Consider the following 20,893-nt stretch of genomic DNA (forward strand, 5'->3'; position numbering starts at 1 on the left):
TGTTGCCTTCGAATGAGGATTGCGGAAAAACCATCTCTCAGGCAATTTTCTGTTCTTTTTCTTCGTTGAAAGTTTTGGATGACTTTCAAAGAAGTATGACTTAGCTGCTTCCTTCCAGTAAGGTTGTTTGGAGAGTTTGGTAATATTAAAGCAGTAGTACTGTTCTGTTCCAAATCCAGCTGTCTTTCTTTTTTCTTAGTATCTTTGCTCTACATGTCATGGATCCTCGAAGACTAATCCTAAGGTTTAAGGCCCCGGACTGAGCTAGCTATTCACTTTCAGTGATGAAGTGCTGATTCATGAACAATCGTATTCTCAAATGGGAAAGACATTATTATTATTCATTATTATTCTATTATATTTTTTAATCATATTCAGACTTCATATTTATATTGCTTTGAAGCGATACAAATATGAAGTCTGAATAAATAAATAAATAAATAGACAAAAAAAATGCTACTATAAATCAGAAGCAGAGTGTTAGTAAGTCTTTAAGTTAACGGAAATATTGGGATGACCTGAGCAAAGAAGTCCCTAACGATTTCCAGACTCATTTCCTACTACTATCTTTGTAATCTCACCGTTCGAATTGAATGCCCTACTTTTTACTATTATAATAGATTATCGTTTCAAAACATCTCTGAAATGCACACCTCCATAAGTCTTTTGCTTCTCGCTTTTCATCCACAATTTTCGATCAAACTGAAGAGTATCTTCCGGCATTCATCATCACAAAACGCCAGTACGGATATTCCATGCGAGCACGATCGAGTAAACTCGTCCGCGCGATGATTGCTGTAGTATTTCTGCTATTATTATTCTTTTTACAATGGTCACATGGTGAAAGTGAACATTTGAATTTTATGCAGTTTGGAAAACCTGAAGAACCTGTTGGAGTGAGTTATTTTTTTTTATCAGCGAAACATTAGTTGTTCAGTTCAATCCTGAAATGGATATGAATATTTTGTCCGTTGTCGGAACATGTTCATCTACTGATAAGCGAGGTAGACCGAGTGATTTTTGGAGCCTCGGGATTAATTTGTTCATGCATTGCTTTTCTCTTCGATTCATCGCAGAGTATTCCTAATTCAATTTTACCTCATCTTCGGGACATTTGCAATCACTATCCTATTCTCATTCTCACTGTGAATTAAAATCCTTGAAATCCTTTCACTACCGTGCTATCATATCATTTTTTTTCTAATTTTTACATGGTAAACTGTAATCAATAACTGTTTATTCAATGTTGTATCCTAATTTTAACAGCCACATATTTCAAAAAAGTCCAACAAAAGGCGATCAATCCCTGATCACCTCCAGAAAAGTTTTTGTTACCAGTTGCCTGGGAAGAAGTTCTTCACATATTCGGCTGTTTTGTGTTTCAGGAGAATTTGCCAAATCTTTTTATTATTATGTTTTTCATTTGCCCTTGCACAAGAGACATTTGTCCTTCAGAAAACAGCAGGAGGAAAATCAGGTTGGAAAACGGAATGTTTACCAAAATAGGTAAATCCAGGTCATAGGCGGTATAGCTCCGAAATGATCACAACCGTCCTCCGCATTACTATTAGTGAAAGGGAATTGGGTACAATTCTGCGAGCTTAAAAGTAAATAGGGACCAGAGTACAGAAGTGAATTTAACAAATCTTTTAGTATTCTTTGAAAAACTCCTAATTTTTGATTTGTTTCATAGACTACTTTTTTCAGGAAGCCTTAAACGATCTTCCACCGATAAGTTTCGCTGAACTCGAATATTTCCTTCCTGATACTGTAAGTACACCATAAGTCCTTATTGACCAACATACATATATTTTTGTTTTCTCGGATTATTTTTTATTTGTTATGCGTCAACTATTCTCACAGAGATAATTCTAGCTCCAAAAGTTGGTGTAAGGGTGTAACTGTGGTATCCAAAAAGTACTTTTTTTAAAATGACTTTTATAAATTAATTAAGAATACTGTTTACCTCTTTTTTTCCTAAATTTTGTTCCGCTATTATCCTTTAAATTTCTATCTTTTGCTCTTTAAATTCATTCCTCATATTCAGCAGGCTACAGTTTTCTTATGATCTTCTTTTTCCGAACCGAAGAAAACAAAAAAGAAAACCGCTTGATGAACATGTATATATTGATACATGATTGCTGCAATCGAATTTTTTTTATAATTTCTATTTTACAGTTTTCAGGTGAAAAATAAAATTGCTATTCTTGACGTCGTAGAGGCGGACACTCGTCCTGTGTTTTATCAACATGCAATGAGTAGGTTTTTGTGCATTGTTTTTATGAAACATTTCTTTCAATATTTTAAAAATAGTCAAAAGACAAAAGTATGTCACATAAAAACATAAATATGATAAATATAAAGAGTGATATATAAATAAAAAATAAAATGTACTTCCCTCGACTCATAATACATTTTCCATTTCTTAAAATGAAACGAAGCATCTTATCGGCCACTGTTTAGTGCCGAACTAATCGACACGACCAGGATCGTATTGATCCGAGTGAGGTAGACTCGGTCTTTGTCAAGGTTCCTTGCTTTAGTGAAATGAAATGTAAAAATCGATTCAAAATGCACTTCTTTGATTAAAACTGTTAATAAACTGATTTTTACCTATTTTGTTTCGTTTTATATGGAAATTGAGAGGAATTATGAATTGAAGCCGCTCCCGAATAACTAAAATCCTCGCGTTCATGTAAAAAAATATCTCGAAACCAAATTTCCTTGTTAACTGGTATTTTTACAACAAATTTACGACTATATTGCATCGATTTTATGACATTTAAAATCTTATTCCAACAATAATTTTCTAATGGCTCTTGTTTTGGTGTCTGTCGCATGCTACGCTCGTGCTCAAGGATACGAATTTCGAATAGTATTCTCATCGAATTATTCGAAACAATGTCCGCATAAAGATGTGAGGTAGCCGTATTTTTGAAGTAGATTAACAGCCTCAAACCCACTGTAATTTAGGTCTATCTACGACGTCATTGTGTAGTTGCACATGTTCTGCCGGAATACCATACTATTTTATATATAGACGCTGATATGGGAGTTGTGAATCCAAAGAAGTTCGACTTAATGCGAAACAATCTCTGAAGTTTTGTATCAGACATATTCTCCATTATTTCACTATAATTCCAGAAGAATTGAGGAATACATGGATGATTCCGTTGAAATATCTTTTTTCGATCGATTCTATAACTGGGAAGTTGCCGCTGGTTCATATATAGTCAGGAATACCGAATGGACGCAGAAATTCCTCAAAGGTATGTTGTATTTTTGCGCAAATCCATAGAATTTGGGAAATTCTAGTGTTCTTTACAGGTTTTGCCGATTATGAATTTCGTTTACCAAGATATTATCATGGTACAGATAATGGAGCTTTACATGTGAGTACTGGAAATTTCCAGAAATATAGCAATTAATTTGATACAATTCATTTAATTTTAAAGGGTGACGAGAGGAAAATTCAAAGAAAAGGAAAATTCATTTAATTTCAAAGAGCGATAAGAGGAAAATAGGAAAAATTGGGCAAGAAGACCACCCGCGAGGAAATGGGAATTGAGCGGTAGATCAATAAGTGCTCAATTTCCACAACTCATGCTAGCGAAGCAAATTTTAAGTGAATTGAGATCTAATTTTTTTCCCTGTTGCTGCAAAAAAGAATCTCGAAACTTTAGTAAATAGGTTTTATTGCCTTATTTTTGCTATAAGTTTTAAATACTGAACAGTCAACAAAAAAAATTTCTCTTATTTCCCCGTAATTTGTGCCGCTAGCATGAGCGCAGGACAATGAGTAGTTGTTGACCTACCGTTCAATTCTTATTTATTTGCTGGTGGCCTTATTGTTTAGTTTTTTTCTGTAAATAACTTTTATTCCTTACTTGTTCCTTCTTCTTTATTGAATAACCTGTTGATTTTAGAAAGTTTAGGCTTTCCTCGGTGAAATACTTTTCGGGAAGAGCCGGAGGACAGAACTAGCATTTTGTCTTCACATTTATTATAATTTGGGCAGTTACGAGGATTTGTTCACGTTCGAGGCGTGTATTCGTCAAATGCTTGGAATGCATTCAAATATGGGAAAAATTAAGATTTTCAAGAAAGTAAGTACAATCACATGTTTATTGTGTCATTGATGGAGCGTTAATTTTTCAAATTTATCCAGTTTATGAGGAACTTTTGAGGGAACCGCATGGGTACGGGATAACTGGATGACAAATAGTAAATGGTCGCCGAGTAGAGATTTTATGATGCACAATTGGAAGATAACGCAACTAAGGAAATATACAGAATATGACCTACCTATTTCGTTAGTTTTTTTTCTCAAAATATTTAAATCTTCATAATCATAATTTATTTTTATTACTCTATTTTTCTCTTTATCTATTTTTATTTCTTTATTTTCCCTTTATCTTTATACTTTTTCTCCAAGTGTATTATTTTTTAAATAAAAGTTGCACATAACTTTTATATTTTTTTTCATCTATCTTTTTTTTTCTTAGGATTTAGAAGTCAATTAAATTTTTTAAGGTTACATGGTCCATCAAAAGGTGAATGGTTTATTCCATTTAAAGGACATCTTCATCTTAATTTATGCACACCAGGGTACGTTTAATATTAATTAGAAATTTTGTTTAAGAAAATCGTTTTTTTTTTCAAACGGGAGGTTGTTCAGGAATATTACATGGAATTACGATCAGAATCTCATAGATACACAAAAAAGGATTGATGCAAAATTAGAAACTCTTTACGCTCAAATTGATAAAGATCGTATTAGAAGCATGGCAAGGATGGTGGACTTCCTTTAAGACTATAAAATTATTTAAAATAGGTACTAGGAGATTTTTAGAGGTTTTTTTTAGAAATAAACGATATGTTTCACACTTGCTAAAAATTATGTTCTGTAGAATTTTTCAAACATATTTAGTGATATATGTATGTGATTATTTGTAAGATATTGTCTTAGCATTAAAGTCGTGCTCCTGCCCTTACCAGTGCTTTTGCTCAGACATCTTTTTATATAAACATTTCATATTTTGAAATGACAACTCTTTTTGTGAGAATTTCTTTTATTCTGCACTCTTTAATCTTTTTATTACATATTTATTTACATTTTGCTCATTCATAAAATGGTCTACCGTCTTAAATTCTCTCCAAATATTTGAACTTTCGTATTGATACATATTTTACTTCACTTATTTATTTTTATCTTTATCTTCTAACCTATTTCTTCAAATATGTCACATATTCGGAGAAAGAGAAAATATATTGAATAAATTAAGATGAAGATGTCCTTTGAATGGAAGGAACCATTCACCTTTCAACGGACCGTGTAAACTTAAAAAATCTAGTTGACTTCTACAGCCTGAAAAAAAAGAACATAAAAGCTATGTGCAATTTGGATTTAAACAACATAATATATTTGGAGAAAAAGATAATATAAAGATAAAGAGAAGGATAAATAAATAAAAAAACTATGAATACGAAGATTCAAACCTTCAGAGAGAATTTAAAGTAGCAACTACTATGAAGCATCTTTTGTTTTACGCGAGGTATCCTGAAATTCACATAGCATTCAAAGTTTTTCATAGAAGTACTTTTGTAAAATGGCTGCTTCATAGTTATTTTCGACAAAAGTGAGTAAAAAACTGCTTCACTCCGAAATGGATGTAAGATGTGTGATCATTATCAATTTTTTACCTGAGAATCATAGTACTTTTATTGATCGTGCATATTCTACATTCTCAACTTTATTTTCTTCTCAACACGAAATAGTAGGTCTTGAAAAGAAATAGAAGAACTTAACGCTTCACTCAATGAAAAGGGTAGATTTTCTTCGTTCTGCCTGACCAACACAATCCATTTTCACTCGGATTTTGCATGATAGACGAGTTGATTTCGTTTTTCTTGTCGTTCCCTTTCAAGCTTAAGAATAAGCTCCTTAGGCGTAGCAACCACATCCTCGCTGTTTATCCAGGTTTTATAAGAGCGAATAATTGCTGCAAGGACAGTTGCAAGTGCCGAGTTCACGAGGAACAGGAGGCAGACCCAGTAAAGTGCCTCCATGATGGAATTCTAAAAAAAAAGAGATAATAAAATATTGAGATTAAAAAAGATTGAAATATCGAGTAAAGAAAGGAAGAAGATCATTTCAGAATTCATCCAGCTATCTATGATCCATGACTTTTTTCCACTTTTTAGTTTACAGATCCATAGAAAGCGGCCATATTATCCACATAAAAGTTATTAAGTTATTTTCCGGAAAAATCGATAGTTAATCTAATTTCTGCTCAAATAGGCCACAATTCCATTGAAAAATTGACGAAATCACTTGCAGCAGACAACACAATTCTTACTTTTGTGTTATGAGCATAAATTTGGGACCCAGTAACGGTTGTTAATGACATCATGGCAAAGATTTGAGCAAGTGCTTGCAGCATATCGACATTGTTATGGGTTGAGTGTAGATAAACACCTGAAAATTTAAAAATTCAAGAAATCGTCAGGATATAGCAGGTAATAAAATTAGTTCAAGCACAAATTCAACATACAGAGTGCAATCGCCCCAATACCGTAACAAAGCGATAAGGCCATTACGAGAAGATCTCGGATAAGCAGATTTTTCTGATAGGCAGCTGTCAGGCATTCAGCTAAATCTTTCGGTTCCGGAAGAAGCACAAACGATAGCAGGACGGTGAACAACCAATTGATCGTGGTGGTCATTGAAGCTGATTAAAGGTAGATTTTTAAAACGCTTTACACTGTATGGTAAAATAAATAGAATACACATTATCCACAACCTAATATCCACAACCTTACCAGAACATTCTTCCCATCCTCGTTGGTTTTACGCCACATATTTTGAATCAAATTTAGCGAATTATTTTAATTTCAAAGCATATCACTGAGATTTCAACGATTTCTTGATTAACCGAATATAAAATTGGGAAAAAATACAAAAATGAATGATATAATACTGGGAAAATGAATCTTTGCTCATGTTAGGCTTCTTCTGGATGCTTCCTATAGCAGGAGCAGCTGATCCTTGGTTGCTGCTTAAGCGGGAACAATTCATTAAGGGTTAAAATACGCGAATAATTGCAAAATGTTGGAAAAAAGAAAATAACCACTTATTCTACTTATTGAATATCTTTTTCAAATAAATTTGAAGTTTGCATCTAGGTTTTTAGACTTATAAAATGCAAAAAATAACTCACACTCTGATTTTAGACTGAAAGTAGTAAATTTTCACCAATGTCAACTGCTATAACCGCTTCTACCTCTGGAAGTTCTAATTCTGAGGAGTTTAAATGAGGAACTACCCACCTATTGCTAAAATAGCAGCAGTTGGACCAATAAGTTTATTGTATAATGAGAAAAGATGAGTGACAACGGAGAAAACCTTCTGTTTTCTGATCGGTTCGAGGGACATAATCTGACAGACAACGTACCATACGCTGAAAGCAACAATGCTAATGAGGATATATTCGAAATTTTTCTGGACTACCTTGTTGGATATGTCCAGAAGGTTGTGACTGAAAAATCCGATGGACTTGTTACCGAATTGGGATACTGCACATCTACATAATTCGCAATAATATCTGAAAATCCAAAAAAAATTGTTTTCCTCAGGATAGATGGATTGGAATGTTTATTTATTTCCGAGTTTTTTCTGCCCGAACGAGTGCGATAGTACGTAAAATATACTTACAGGCTAAAATTATTTTTAAAAATATAGTTTCATTGGATCAATACTCTCTAACTAAAAATAAGCTATTTAAACTGTATGACTTCATTGAAATTAACTTATCTTACTCCTTTTACAAACAAAAAGCAATGTTTTCTTTTTAAAAATCTTTATTATTATTTAATTTTTGATATTCTGTGTTTTATTTACCTTCTATCTCGGTTTCGGGTAGTTTCTCACTCTGCAAAGTTTTAGAGATCTGCTCGGACATCGTAGTACGGGAGACTTCCCACTATATTAACGTATTGAATATAGCTATTTAAAATCTCCAAGGAATATCACAAGGAATCCAAGGAATACCTTTAACTCTGAGCTGTAACGTGTTTGAAAATCAAGCTGTTCAAGTCTCCATTCGTTCGTGTACATAATCCTGAACGTTTGTATTTGCTGGAGATAAACAGTGCTTAAGAAGGCGGACCTACCAAGAAGTTCCAAAAACTATGAAGGCAAAAAATGCTAAAACAACGATGCACCCAAAAAGCACTCGTACCACGAACATTTCTAAAAAATTTTTACAAAGACAGAAAACACTAGAAATAGAAAAAAAAAAGAAGTCTTCACATTGCTAAACATATAGTAACTAGTTTCTCCTAGCAATAAGCATAGCAACTGGAAGAAGGAAAGGATTTTTATTGCCATGGATACACCAGTTTAAGATCCACGTTAGCATTGAAGTCATCAACACGTTAATTTTCCACCTGAAATCTCGCAAACCGTATAAAATCTGGACCAAATATCTCTGGAACAACGATAAATTTTCGGAGTACATTCACAGCATCCACAAATTGAGCGAACCAACTGATATGCACAAATGCTGCTCTGATTTCTCTGAATTTTTACACACGAGTGTGGAATACATTTGTGAAAGATCAACAACGTAAGGAATTTTTTTAAAAATGTCTTTCTGGGTTTTCAGCTATTTCTAAATTTCACGGGTTCTAAGCTTCTCAGTGTGGTATCGGATTATCGGAAAAATTAAAATTATAACGTGTTTTCTTCTGTTTTTAGAGGTTATTTACTCATAGAAAGAACAAAGATCAATCCGTGATATATTGCCTATTTTGTTCGATAACTTTTTTTCAGTGGAATTCATAATTCTTCATTCCTGGATAGATCTGTCTTTGTAGGAAAAAGAACTGCGTATGCTGCTGATTTAAAGCCTCATCTGAATTGAATGTTGTACCGCGGTAGGAGTTCTGAAGAGAGGAGTGAAAGAAGTGGAAATCTGATGTCGAGCTTGGATGCGAGGTAGCAACACATCTCATCCAAGCTGCAATAATTTTTGAGCTTAAAGTGCTCACTGAAAAATGACGAAGGGTTAATGAACAAAAGTTCTATATATCACCGATTGATTTTTGTTGTTTGAATGAAAAATAACTTCAAAAAAAAAGAAAAGATACGTCATTACGTTCTCGACAACCCAATAATTCGCATATTTTCCTAAATATTCTTCACGGAATATTCTTTTGTCTGGGATATGAATAATTAAATCCAATAAAATAAGTGGATTAGATCCTTCTTCCTACTTTTTCACTTTTACTGTATAAGGTGTTGATTTCTCGGAAAAAAAAATTCTCCATATATCTTTCTGCAATACCTTTTTCCCATTAGATGAATAAAGATCTGCTTACAACCTTCAATTTTCAAAAATCTAAAAAATATATAACAAAAATAGTTCGGTTTCAACAGCAATATCTTCAACAGCACCAAGTACTTTTCTTCTAATAAGGCAGCACTTCGTCTCTTCTCCTACAGAAATCCACAGCTTTCTGGATAACACAAAAAACATACGTTCTAGTGACAAAATGCCAACGAAGATAGAATAAACAACAAATCAAAGTTACACACTACAAACAAAATCCGAAATTTGAATCAAAATTGTAACACTATCTTTTTTTTCAAGGGAATAAATTTAAAAGAAATGTAAGTGAGAAAATGAATGTATGTACAACAGATACAAATTAGATTAACAATCAATTAGATACAGAGCAAATCACTGAAGCACAGAATAACCGTCATGAGAAAAAAAATAAAACTTTGAAAAGATTAAATGAATATTATATAGTGCCTAAGCCATTAAAGAACCCATTTTTCCAAGCGGATCATCTTCAGTATCTTTTTCCTGCTGATCATCCTTGATCAAATCGGATCGACCGTGAAAAACCGCGACTATTGGGCTACCTTAAGCAACATTTTAACAATTAGAAAATGAGAATGTGCTGAAACATTACATACCATGGATTGTTCCGAACACCACCGGTGCTTCTTCCAGTTCTAATTTAGGTGGAGACGCTAGGGCTGAGGTGAACACACTTGAAACTACGAGGATGATGAGGAGAGAGGTTGTCATAACTGAAATGTTGAAAAATATCGTTGAGAAGAAAGCAGACCAAGAAAATTGCTGGAGGTCCTAGAATCCATGAAATTGACCCAGGAGGAACAAGAATGCTAGCAAGTTATGGACAAGTGTAGAGAAAATGATTAGAATAGGGTGCAGGAAACGGTATCAATGGGTGGGGCGGTGATGTGGGTCCGGCGACTGTCGGTCGCTGGCTGGCGCCTCGTTGGCGGTACGCCTGTCATCTCGCGACAACTCGAACACACGCGTTGAAGATGGATCACACCTGAGAAATCAGCGAAAATAGAAATCTAAGACGAGTGTTGCTGTCAATAGAATGAAAAAAATATGAATTTGAAGAGCTACAAAATAAAAAATAGTCATAAAAGAGAATAATAAAAAATTAGTATTAAAATAAATCAAATAATAATAGAATAAACAATCAAAATAAAATAATAATATAATAAATCTCTAGACTATTTATAAAAATAACAATAAAATAGAGTAATAAAAAATTAGTAATAAAATAGATCAAATAATAGTAGAATAAACAGTCAGAATAAAATAATAACAAAGTTAATCTCTAAATTATGTTTCTCTTAGCGGTCCACAAGGATAGAGGATAATGTTCTTAGCGTGGATGAATCCCTCACAAGTGCTCCCTCTAAGAAATTTGCAATTAATTCCAATAGTGAGCTCAAAACAAAATGTTCTCCTCTTCCTTTGTCTCGGATCGGTTTTTTGTTTGTTCCACAATGTTTACTTCTTCGTATATTTTCTCTTGGTTCTTCAAGTAAGATAAAGATTCAAGTGATGTGTTTTTTTTTTCGAATGTGTAATACCTCTGTTGTGACTCTAAAGGAGGGACGGATACTGGAGACAGTAAACTTTTATTTTTATTTCTGCAGAAGTCGACTGTGGACCTTCCCATTATTTTAAACAACGCTACTTATTTTTTATTGTGATCTCTCGCTACTAGTTATTTTTACTCCTATTTATTGTTTAATTTTAGTTTATTTTCCAACGACTTCTCCTATTTACCTTCACGTCATATTCGTTAAAGAAATTCCATTAAAAAAAGAAAGAGACACTTCCATTTATAAATATCATTGATATTTCCTCTGGTCATATTTTAGCAAATCACAGATCCTCTTACTAATTTCGAATATCGATCCGTGGAGCTTAAGAATTTTCCCTTTGCTAATCTTTTCGAATTTCTAAAATTCGATTTATTATCGAATTTATGTGGGTTCGATAGGTACTTTCTCCTAAAACTCCTGAAACATGAAATTTTCTCCTGAAACGTCGTCGCTTTTGTGGGGAGAAGATTCATTAAGAGGGAAATTTCCCAGATGAAAAAAAAATGTCATATCGAAAAAAATCAAATCTTATTCTGGGTACGCCCTTGAGCGTAATAAATAAATAAATAAATAAATATCGAGATTTAATAATGTGATATCATTTTTTAATCATTAGCTATGATTTCTCCTCGATAAACTCTCTCGTTATAGGCGTTTTCATTTGCGTTATCGTCAGCTGTTACGATCTCATCACACGTTACGATGCAATTCGAAATGACATATCAACGACGTTGTGTTGTAACAAAGAGTTTTCTTCTTGAATTCTGTTTTCGGTGACGATGACGATATTCAGAAATGAACTATGACAGTATTTCGATCAAAGTAGAGTAGCCACGATCAAGGCAACACACTCGTTTTTTTTTCCAACGCGTAACATCCCTAATTCGATTTTTTTCCAAGGATTATTAGAGTAATTTTTTCTAATAATGCTTCGCTCGCTCTTTTTTCCAGATCTACAATGTATCCGATGTTCCCGATACTTTATGGGATGCTTCGATATCTATGATAATACTATTAGTATTGAAAAAAAATACTAAGAAAATACTAAAAAAATACTGAATACAATATAAAATAAAGAAATAATAATATAATATAACAAAATACTGAGCTCTACATAATGGAAGTACTAAAAAATAATATATTATAAATACTATAAATAGTACAGTAATAAATAAATAAAAAGATAAAATATTATAAATGCTATAAATACCACAGTAATAGATAAAAAAAAGTAAATTAAAAAAACATTGAAAATAAAGTTAAAATACATAACATAAAATAAATCTGCAAAAAAATCTATAGTAGATCAATGAAGATCACATTAGTAGGGGTTTGTTCTTCTTTTAGTCTTTTGAAGGATTATGAGATCCTCAAATATGAAGAGAATCTACAGTAACAAGAATTAAGAACATCAATTAAGCTAATAAACAGGTTTTATACCGAAAAATGTTATGATTCACCTCATTCTCGAGGAAATTCCAACAGATTTCATACCTCTCTCGTTACGTAAAAAAAACTCATTGTAGCAAATACTAACGAATACTACTTTAGCGATGATTTTAGTCATTTCTTCGTATATTTTGCAAGTTTTTCACCGGGCACCTGTTCATTGAAGAGATGTTGCGATATGCATAAGAAGTGTGAAGGTTCATTTGCGAGGCTAACTTTTAAGTTTAGTTTAAAGTTTTTTTTTACATATGTAATGCGAGCCATGCACTATGTTCTTCTCTTTAAACTCCTTCACGCTTCACCAAGTGTTTATATTTTGAAGAAAATAAACTGCACCGTTCATACTACTGCACCGTTCGTGCTCATAAACATCATTTAAACACACAATAACTAATTAGCAGAAAAGGGATAACACAAAATAATTTACGATCATTCTCCCGGATAAATCTCAGGAAGGGACCTCCATGTTTTTTTTTTCAAGATTACAACTCTCAAGTGCACGTATGTGATTATCGTGGCGGTGAGGACGAAAAAAAAAGAGGAGGCGAAATGATAATTGGCCATCCACAAGCCTATTGGATTCTAAAAGAAGAAAAAAATAGTATAAAAAGCCAAATTAAATGAAAAATGATTGAAAGTTTGATAGGAGAATCAACAGAGTTTCAAATAAAACCTCGGAATCTTGCGTGATTGAAGCTTTGTTTGTTTTTCTTCTAATCTAAAGTTTTATTATTCTGGAGAAAAAGGTGTTGCTAAATCTTGGCATCAGAAACTTTATACAACACTGGTTAATATAATAAATATTATATATTATAATAAATAAATTGAACAAATATTATTTTATAGGACTGTCGTACAAGAATTTTGAACTAGGAACACAGTATTTTCTGATTACGATATTATTCAAAGAAAACTCTTCCTCATCTACTTCCTTTTCTCTTCTTTGGGTGTCCATAGTACTTGTCTCGATGAAAGAACCTTTTCCTACTTTTATTTCCTCCTTTTCTTCACAACTGGAAAGCTAGAAATGTGTTTTTAAGGTGAGTATACGGAATTGTTTTGGAAACATTTTGGGAATTGAACTGTATAAAAAATACTTGTAATCCTAGAAAAAAATTCTCTCGTAACCAGCAGAAGTAAAATGCTTAAAGGCTGGTTGTTACTTCAACGAGATCAAATTACTTTCTTTCTACAAATTCTTATTTTCATGATTTGTTTCCGTATAAACATAAATGCGTAGTTTCTCCCAAAAAAAGAAAGCTCCTATAAAGACGAGAATTCTTAAAAGTTTTTAGAACAACCATTGCTTTTGTTGATTCCTGAACGAAGTTTTGCGATTACGCGATCAACGTTAGTTCTAAGCAATTCCAAATTTGCTTTAAACTGTGTCAGAAATTTACAAAAATTGAATCCTATCGGAAGAAAAAATAAATAGCTAACATCACTGGTTGTATCTGTGGCTTTTTTCAAGTTTAACCTGATCTTCTCAAAAATATTGAAATAAAAACAGTAAGTGTTGGTTGAGAAACGAAACCGATATGAAGGGAGACACTTCAAAAAGAAAACGAAGGTATGTTTCATGGATCAGATCGAAAATAATAGTTTTCTTTTTATTGAATTAGGCTACACATTGAAAAATATACACTTTTTATCATACTCAGCCAAGAAAAAGTGTTGCTCCTTATTTTAACTTTCAAAGGATATTGGTACAATAAATTCCAAGAATTAGGTTGTTCAAGGACCCAGGAGCTTCTTACCATAAGCATGTTCGTTTATAAATTTCTTATTTATAAAAATTCTTTGCATTTATACCTTCTGGAAGAAGTTTCCAGTTAGAAGGTAAGAAATGTGACCTATGGGTCTACAGTTTATAGTCTCAGGAGTTTTACTCGAGTAATATAAAGCTAACCTATTCGTTGTGTGCACATGCACAGTTGTTGTTGTTCTTCCGGTGCCTAACTCAATCGCCGAGTTCCATGTTCGCGTAGCGATGTGAAGTAACCGAAGCTGTGTTGATGTGCACGGCGACAACGTGTTGTGTGCGATTAATCGCTGAATCGCATGTCGCGCACATGGACATCTCATGTTATGTCGTGTTTCGTTATGATCGTATTTCATCATCTCATGGATATCCCTTCGGGGCTCCGAGGTAGCGTGAGTTATGTTTGTCGTAATTAAGTTAGCCACTGGAGCGATGTCTCAACACTCGCTCGGTTTAGTGAATTTGTAATTTTTCCGTGTACTCGCTGACTGCTCTCTGTTACAAGAATCTCTTTTACGTATCTAAATTAAAAAAATAGAACGTTCTTGTACGAAATTCACAGTAGACGTATCTTGTTCGAACACACTGTAAGGTGAATTAGATTAGTGTTTGCTTTTCGCTTCATTGAACAGCTCGAAGTTCACAGATACCAATCAGATTGGTGAACACAAGACGATTATTATCGTACGATAGAGGTCATACAAACCAATCCTCAATTGTTTTGCTTCCTCATGCATAATAAAGTGTTTTCTGGCACACATATGCACCAGGAATTATGAGAACCTACGAGAGTTCAAGCGATATGACGTTCAATTATCACTATAAACTTCACCACATTCATCCTTAATATTTCTGTATAGTGTTTGCTTAATTTCTCTGAAATTCTCCCCGTAGTTTTTCAGGAAATCGAGCGATTTCAAGTGTTTTTCTTCAATAACTCGGATTTTCTTCCTAAAGGTTGGGGTTCAATAGAGCTATAGAAGAAAATATAAAAAATATAAAAATAAAAAATAGAAGGCAAACATAGCGTCGCTACTCTTCTCTATGGTGACGATTTTCGTGAAAATTCATAATTAATCCTACCATTTTTATTTTATTTTCTCGGATTGTATCCATCGAGGAGCTGTTCCTAATATTTTCCGAATTTTTATCCTTTTATTGCACTCATCAACCTTGTACCATAGAAATCTCATTAGCTATAATTCCCATAACTGCTGCACGTAGCGTTCTATAGTCAGAAGCTTCAATTAAATTATTTATTTAATACCTCCTCATGAGAATAACCTCATTTCTTTGCGTATTTTGCACTATTTTAATTTATTTATTACACCCATTTTCCTGAAAATCTCCTCATTTCCCTCTTACAACAGTCCAACTTTTGTCCAGAAATATTTCCACTAGACTCCCCTAAAGGATTTCACTAATTTTATGATCTTTGTTGATCGTCCTTTAAGTGATGTTCCAGTAGTTGCCGGATGAGCTTATGGCCTTGTGCCAGAGGCATAAATTGCCTCATGGCATATGGCTTTGCGCACTTGGATCATCTTTAATTAAGCAGTCAATAATGAGTGTTTACCGATAAGTGATTTCGACCCTCATCAAGCGTCGAAACGATGTGGTCATGGATTCTGTAGCTGCTGCTGCTGGAAATGAAGCTCCTCATGGAAGTAGTGAGGGCGAAGAACAATAGTCGTGACATCACGAATGCATGAAATGAACTGGAACAAACCTCAATAGTTGAGGATGCGGTGCTGAATGTTGTATGAATGAAAGTTATCCTCCATGTTCGAAATGAGGTCGCAACGACCCTATGAGATCGTAAATCGGGGATGTTTCGTGCAATGTTAGTCATGCTTCCAGAGGTCATCCAGAATGGATTAGGTTCGGTTGTGTTCTCCACTATCCTTACCTTACCGGTCGGCATGCTCATAACCTATCATCTGCTGTGATTTGACACCAAGGCGAAAAGTGCCGATGCAGGTGTGAGGGAAATTGGACTCCTTCGTTGAGTACAAGTTGTAGTCAACTGATTAACGCTGAGAGAGAGCGCCTATTCTATTAGACGTCGTCCTAGTGGCATTGTGAGACAATTCGAATTTCCTGCCCATTGTTTTCTTCTCCTCCTCATCCTGGGAACGAACTTGTCGCATGTTTTTATCACCGATGTGTTGCGAATGCGGTTGTATCATAGTGTGGATGTGCTTGCTAGCCTCGTACCTACTCACCGAAACACCTCGCTCGACAGAAGCTATAATTATGCCGGTTGCGCAACGTGTCAATGATCATTAGATATCTGTTTAACTGGTAATCTTATTAGTTGTAGAGGTTATCGTGGTTGTCGAGCACTGAGACCAGCCGTGGGAGCGGTTTGTGAGAAAATCAGCGTCGAATAAGTGAAACTCAATAGGGAGGCGTTCAGCATGCACACCACCTCCTCCTATATCAGTTGTGCCAATTTGTGGTCGCTGTGAGAATTATTATTTCACGCGACAAGATTGCGATCGTGTATATATCGGCTAGTATAAACCATGATGTTGGCAGAATTGGCTGGTCATCGTATTGTTTCAAGCCGAAGCCTCCATTTGATTGTTTGGTTGGAATTCTCCAAGATCCTAAGGGAAACTCCGAAAAAATCTGCAGATCTACTTACAATTGCTTAACTTCTATTTATATTGTGAGTGATAACAAAGTATATGAATAGTGCCAGTAGACGATTATATGTACCTCCTTCGTCGAACCTCCTCACTACTCTTTCCCCGCCCACTTCATCCTCCACCCGCTCTCCCTGTCGCCCGTACGGCCAACTTAAAAGACACTACTGAGACATATGAGCCATTGTATGACCGGTGCAGCAGATGTACTTTCCGGAACTTTGCGTACCTCGTGGAAAATGCTCACAACGGTCATCAGCCATTTTTGACTCCTCTCCACGAACATCTTCTACTTACTCGACACCGCCCTCTCATCAAATTCAAGGCTCCAGACAACATTATAAGGAAGAGAATGATCCGCCGATGCAACGATGGATCGTTTACTTCCGCCGATTATGAATTTTCCTCTTCCGTGTAAGATTTCTTGCATTCTAATTCACCCCGTACGAATGTTATGTGATGAGGGTCACTTGCTAATTTTTACTATTCACTCCGGAATTTTTCACATCTCATCTTATTTCTTTTCTGTTCCTGCATTAATATCATCGAATCCCTTACCATTTCTCGACATTTTTGCATCCCCTATACACTTGCTGCTCAAGTGTTTTCCTGTAACTCTTCCTCTAAGAGTGGTACAAAATGGAACCTGCTGCCGCTAAACTTTTCTATACATTTTATGTGACGAACTGAATCCATCCTATTCACAAGTATCAACAAAGGGCGAGTTTCCCACCCAGCCTAAGCCACTTATGCTGGGCGGATTTCTCTCGCCTCTCAAGGTTTCTCACATTTCATTCCAAATAATCCAAATAATTCAGGTAGTGGCTATTTTTTGCAAAAATCTACAAAACTTTCTTGTTACGTAATATAATACTATGCATTTTCTCATATTCGTTGAATAGAAAGAAATAATGCTGCTGGCTACCGTAGTTGTAGTTTATCTACATTTTTCCAGCCACCTATTTTTTCTCAGTGGAACAGAAGGAGTAACTCAAAACTGGTTTTCTCTACGCATATCCGGGATACTCTTCAACGAGTTTACACATTTAATCTGTAGAAAGCGTTTTTTTTTTGTTCACTATGGATGTGGTGCAGTCCTACTGAATGAGGGAAGGCGGTGTTGTCCCAAATGCGGCAAAAGAGCTGTCGTGCAGCTGGCCCGGTTCGCATTTACATGTATGGAGGCAACCTCATTAATCACGACTAACATCAGTATCGAGACCGACTTCGTTATTCATAAGCAGCTTCTATTATCAAACAGCCGCTTCCCTCATTCCTCACACTTCATTCCCCCGTCATTTAGGCTTAGCTGATTTTCAAATGCACTTTCACATCGAAACTTGTTTTGACATGTTAAATAGACTTCTTCGTCCCTTTTTCTACGTTTTTCTTAAGCAAATGTAAGTGAAGTGAGAAGAACTGCAAGTACTTTCCCTCATCTTTTGACGAAACCTTTATTTATTCATGGGACATGGATTTTCTCATGTTCTTGAAAGCTGGACATGTAACCATTGTGCTCGCTACTGGCCAACAAACAACGCTGCTGATATTCCTATACGCGTATGATTCCCAATATCTTCGGATTTCATTACCGGCGATGTCGTTAGTTCCGTTCGTAATTTATCCACGTTTTCGCAAGCTCTTCCTTATGAGTTCGATTTTGAATCTATTCCTCCTGCTATGGACCTCATTTCCACGAGATGAAATGATTCTAAACATATGCTATGATCATTTTTTGAGGATGTGATTGAACTGGTATCCATCAGTACAACATTAACACATATTACTAGTAGCTCTCAGCAGTTCTATTTTCTTATCAGATGGATCTAATCCGAGCTCATTTCAACTCTATTAAAATTCTTTTTTTTTTGTGTTACTCTTTCTTTCCCTCTCCCTCTTTTCGTCTCTTTCTCTCTCTTCAGTAACGTGATCAGGTGAAGTCGATTAAGTTTACATTCCCCATTCAAATAAACAAACACATCGACAAATGTTGCGTCCAGCTGAGTTTCAACATAAATTTCCATATTATTCATCACATATATTATATAATTCCTTCCACTAATTGCTTCCGTAAACTCAAATTAATCGAAGAAGTTAGGAAGGTATTGATGTTTTGGAAGATGTTCGGCTCTATATTTTTTATAGCTGATTCCTTAGCTCTTGCTTTTCGCAGTTTCTGCTCAACTTCAATGGTTTTGTAAAAGTTTAAATGTAGCGATTAGATAGTATCGTATTTTATCCTATATTAAAATGAATCAACTCAGTGTAACTCGGATCCACCGTCACCACCGCGCTTCCTTCCCTGTTTTTTATCCGATTTTCGTTTGAGCGAGATAATTTTCCGTGAACATGCGGCGATGATGCCTCGAGAGCACTTCCCATATCCGATTTTGTGACACTAATTACACCGGGTGCATCTTACAACAACCAGCTGCCTTACGCCACAAGAGGCTCGTTGATGCCAACCTCGTCGACCCTCATATTTGCCCCAAATTTGCGCTGACCATCGCGCTTTTATCGTCTCCTCATCGGATGCGGTCATCGGAAGCACAGGAAGTGATTTGCTGAAATGAGGAAGAAATGAACACTTGTATTGTCAGAGCTCAGTAGCACGTGAAATCGTAGAAATCGTAGCACATATCCTTGCTTTAAGCGACAACATGACGTTCTCCCACGACGCCATGACGTCTAGAAATTTCATCCTCAATCCCTCATCACGTAAGTGAAAGGAGGAGAAAAAAAAACCGTATTACAACCACTACATCCGTTCAACGAAATCGTGCCGATGTATGTAATGGGCGAGTGTAAAATGTGTTTATTACTGATTCACGCAATGCTTTATTATGCAACGAACATATGTTCGAGCTTGGTGCGAAATCGTCCGAATGGAGACAGCCTGAATCAGTGAGGTTCCCGGATATTAGCACGTCTAGAGGATTGTTGAGGTGAGTAGTGAGCAGGAAAACCGGCAATCGTTCAGATAATACTTTCGCCACACACACACAATACCGCGTATTTTCGCGTATCGTTCCACAAATCCTGTGATTACTGTACATGTTTATGCAGTTCCTCTCCTTTTTTTTAGCAATTTTTTTTCGTTTAGTCTTTATCCAAAAACAGACTGCACTCTTTCCTTTTGACAGTTGTTTTCGCGTGATTCTTTCGGCAATTCATCGTTGTGACCGTTTATTTCACAGACGGCATTTGTCGTCCTCGTGGTCCGGGCATCTCCTCGATCCATTCATCTCGTCACCCGCCAGTTTTGTGAGTTCGAAAACCAGTTTTCGATCGTGACGGCCTTTTGATACGTTATGCTCAGCGTGCTCGTTACTGTAGCTGACTAGCCACACCTTTAAGTAGCGGTTTAAGTAGCGGTTACAGTAATTCAGTGCAAAAAGCGTTTTTTGATTGGTATTAGGGATCCGTGTAATTATAGTTTGCGGATTACTGTCTTTTTTAGTCCAGGAGACCTTGTTGCTTAGTTATAGAGGAAAAGGCAAGAAATCACTCCTCTCGATACAGCGTTTGATCTACAGACCGTACTTTGGTAGTAAGTTCCTATATGGTAGAAGATCCATCTAATAAACGCGCATATGATCTACTGACCATTCGATCGGGATCGATCGAGATGGGGGTCTCCGTTTTATTGATAGCACATAGGTGGTCCGCAGATCATCTCAACCTGTCGTCAACTATTTCGCGCCGTCTTTTTTTTTCATTCATCCACGACTATTCACTACTTTAATGTTTTCTCTTTTTACCAATCACTGATGGTAATGTGTCATTGAACTTGTCAACGCCTATCTCTGTAATTCATGACGACGTTACACATTTTTGTGTTTTTATTCGTGTATTTTCACTTCCTTTACGTATTTCTTCAATATATCTCTTTAATAGATGAACTTGTTTGTTTATGAGCGATTAATTCACTGTTTACTTGTCCTATACGAAATCACCGCGAAGTGCGACAACTAAGAAATGAGAGAGGAGAAGCAGGAGGATGAGAGCATTGAGGGACACTCGGAAAGCTTGCGGTCAATGCCCAAAAACAAGCCGACTTAATGAGTTTATTCAGTTTGCGGC

At 35.3% G+C, this 20,893-nt stretch overlaps 3 protein-coding genes across 4 annotated transcripts; 1 reads left to right on the plus strand and 2 right to left on the minus strand.

Moving 5' to 3' along the window:
- Window positions 1-2,812: 2,812 nt before the first annotated feature.
- Window positions 2,813-4,811, plus strand: RB195_021206 (uncharacterized protein; the record flags this gene model as incomplete). Its single annotated transcript, XM_064207827.1, has 8 exons — window positions 2,813-2,917; window positions 2,974-3,071; window positions 3,145-3,269; window positions 3,328-3,392; window positions 3,936-4,106; window positions 4,188-4,312; window positions 4,534-4,608; window positions 4,679-4,811. 8 exons carry the CDS (start codon window positions 2,813-2,815, stop codon window positions 4,809-4,811), a joined length of 897 nt encoding a protein of 298 aa, XP_064063708.1.
- Window positions 4,812-5,868: 1,057 nt separating this feature from the next.
- On the minus strand, window positions 5,869-8,249 carry RB195_021207 (uncharacterized protein; the record flags this gene model as incomplete). 2 transcript variants are annotated; one of them, XM_064207828.1, is made up of 8 exons in its annotated part: window positions 5,869-6,078; window positions 6,360-6,478; window positions 6,555-6,731; window positions 7,330-7,460; window positions 7,511-7,604; window positions 7,901-7,982; window positions 8,051-8,120; window positions 8,173-8,249. In XM_064207828.1, the coding sequence occupies 8 exons, from the start codon at window positions 8,247-8,249 to the stop codon at window positions 5,869-5,871; spliced, it is 960 nt and encodes a 319-aa protein (XP_064063709.1). The 2 variants fall into 2 exon arrangements, with proteins under 2 accessions (XP_064063709.1, XP_064063710.1); XM_064207829.1 differs by lacking the exon at window positions 8,173-8,249 and having other exon boundaries at window positions 8,051-8,116.
- A 1,569-nt stretch (window positions 8,250-9,818) lies between these two features.
- On the minus strand, window positions 9,819-10,100 carry RB195_021208 (uncharacterized protein; the record flags this gene model as incomplete). Its single annotated transcript, XM_064207830.1, has 2 exons — window positions 9,819-9,931; window positions 9,986-10,100. The coding sequence occupies 2 exons, from the start codon at window positions 10,098-10,100 to the stop codon at window positions 9,819-9,821; spliced, it is 228 nt and encodes a 75-aa protein (XP_064063711.1).
- Between the last annotated feature and the right edge of the window lie 10,793 nt (window positions 10,101-20,893).

Source organism: Necator americanus, chromosome X, assembly GCF_031761385.1.
Source record: "Necator americanus strain Aroian chromosome X, whole genome shotgun sequence".
NCBI classification, from domain to species: domain Eukaryota; kingdom Metazoa; phylum Nematoda; class Chromadorea; order Rhabditida; family Ancylostomatidae; genus Necator; species Necator americanus.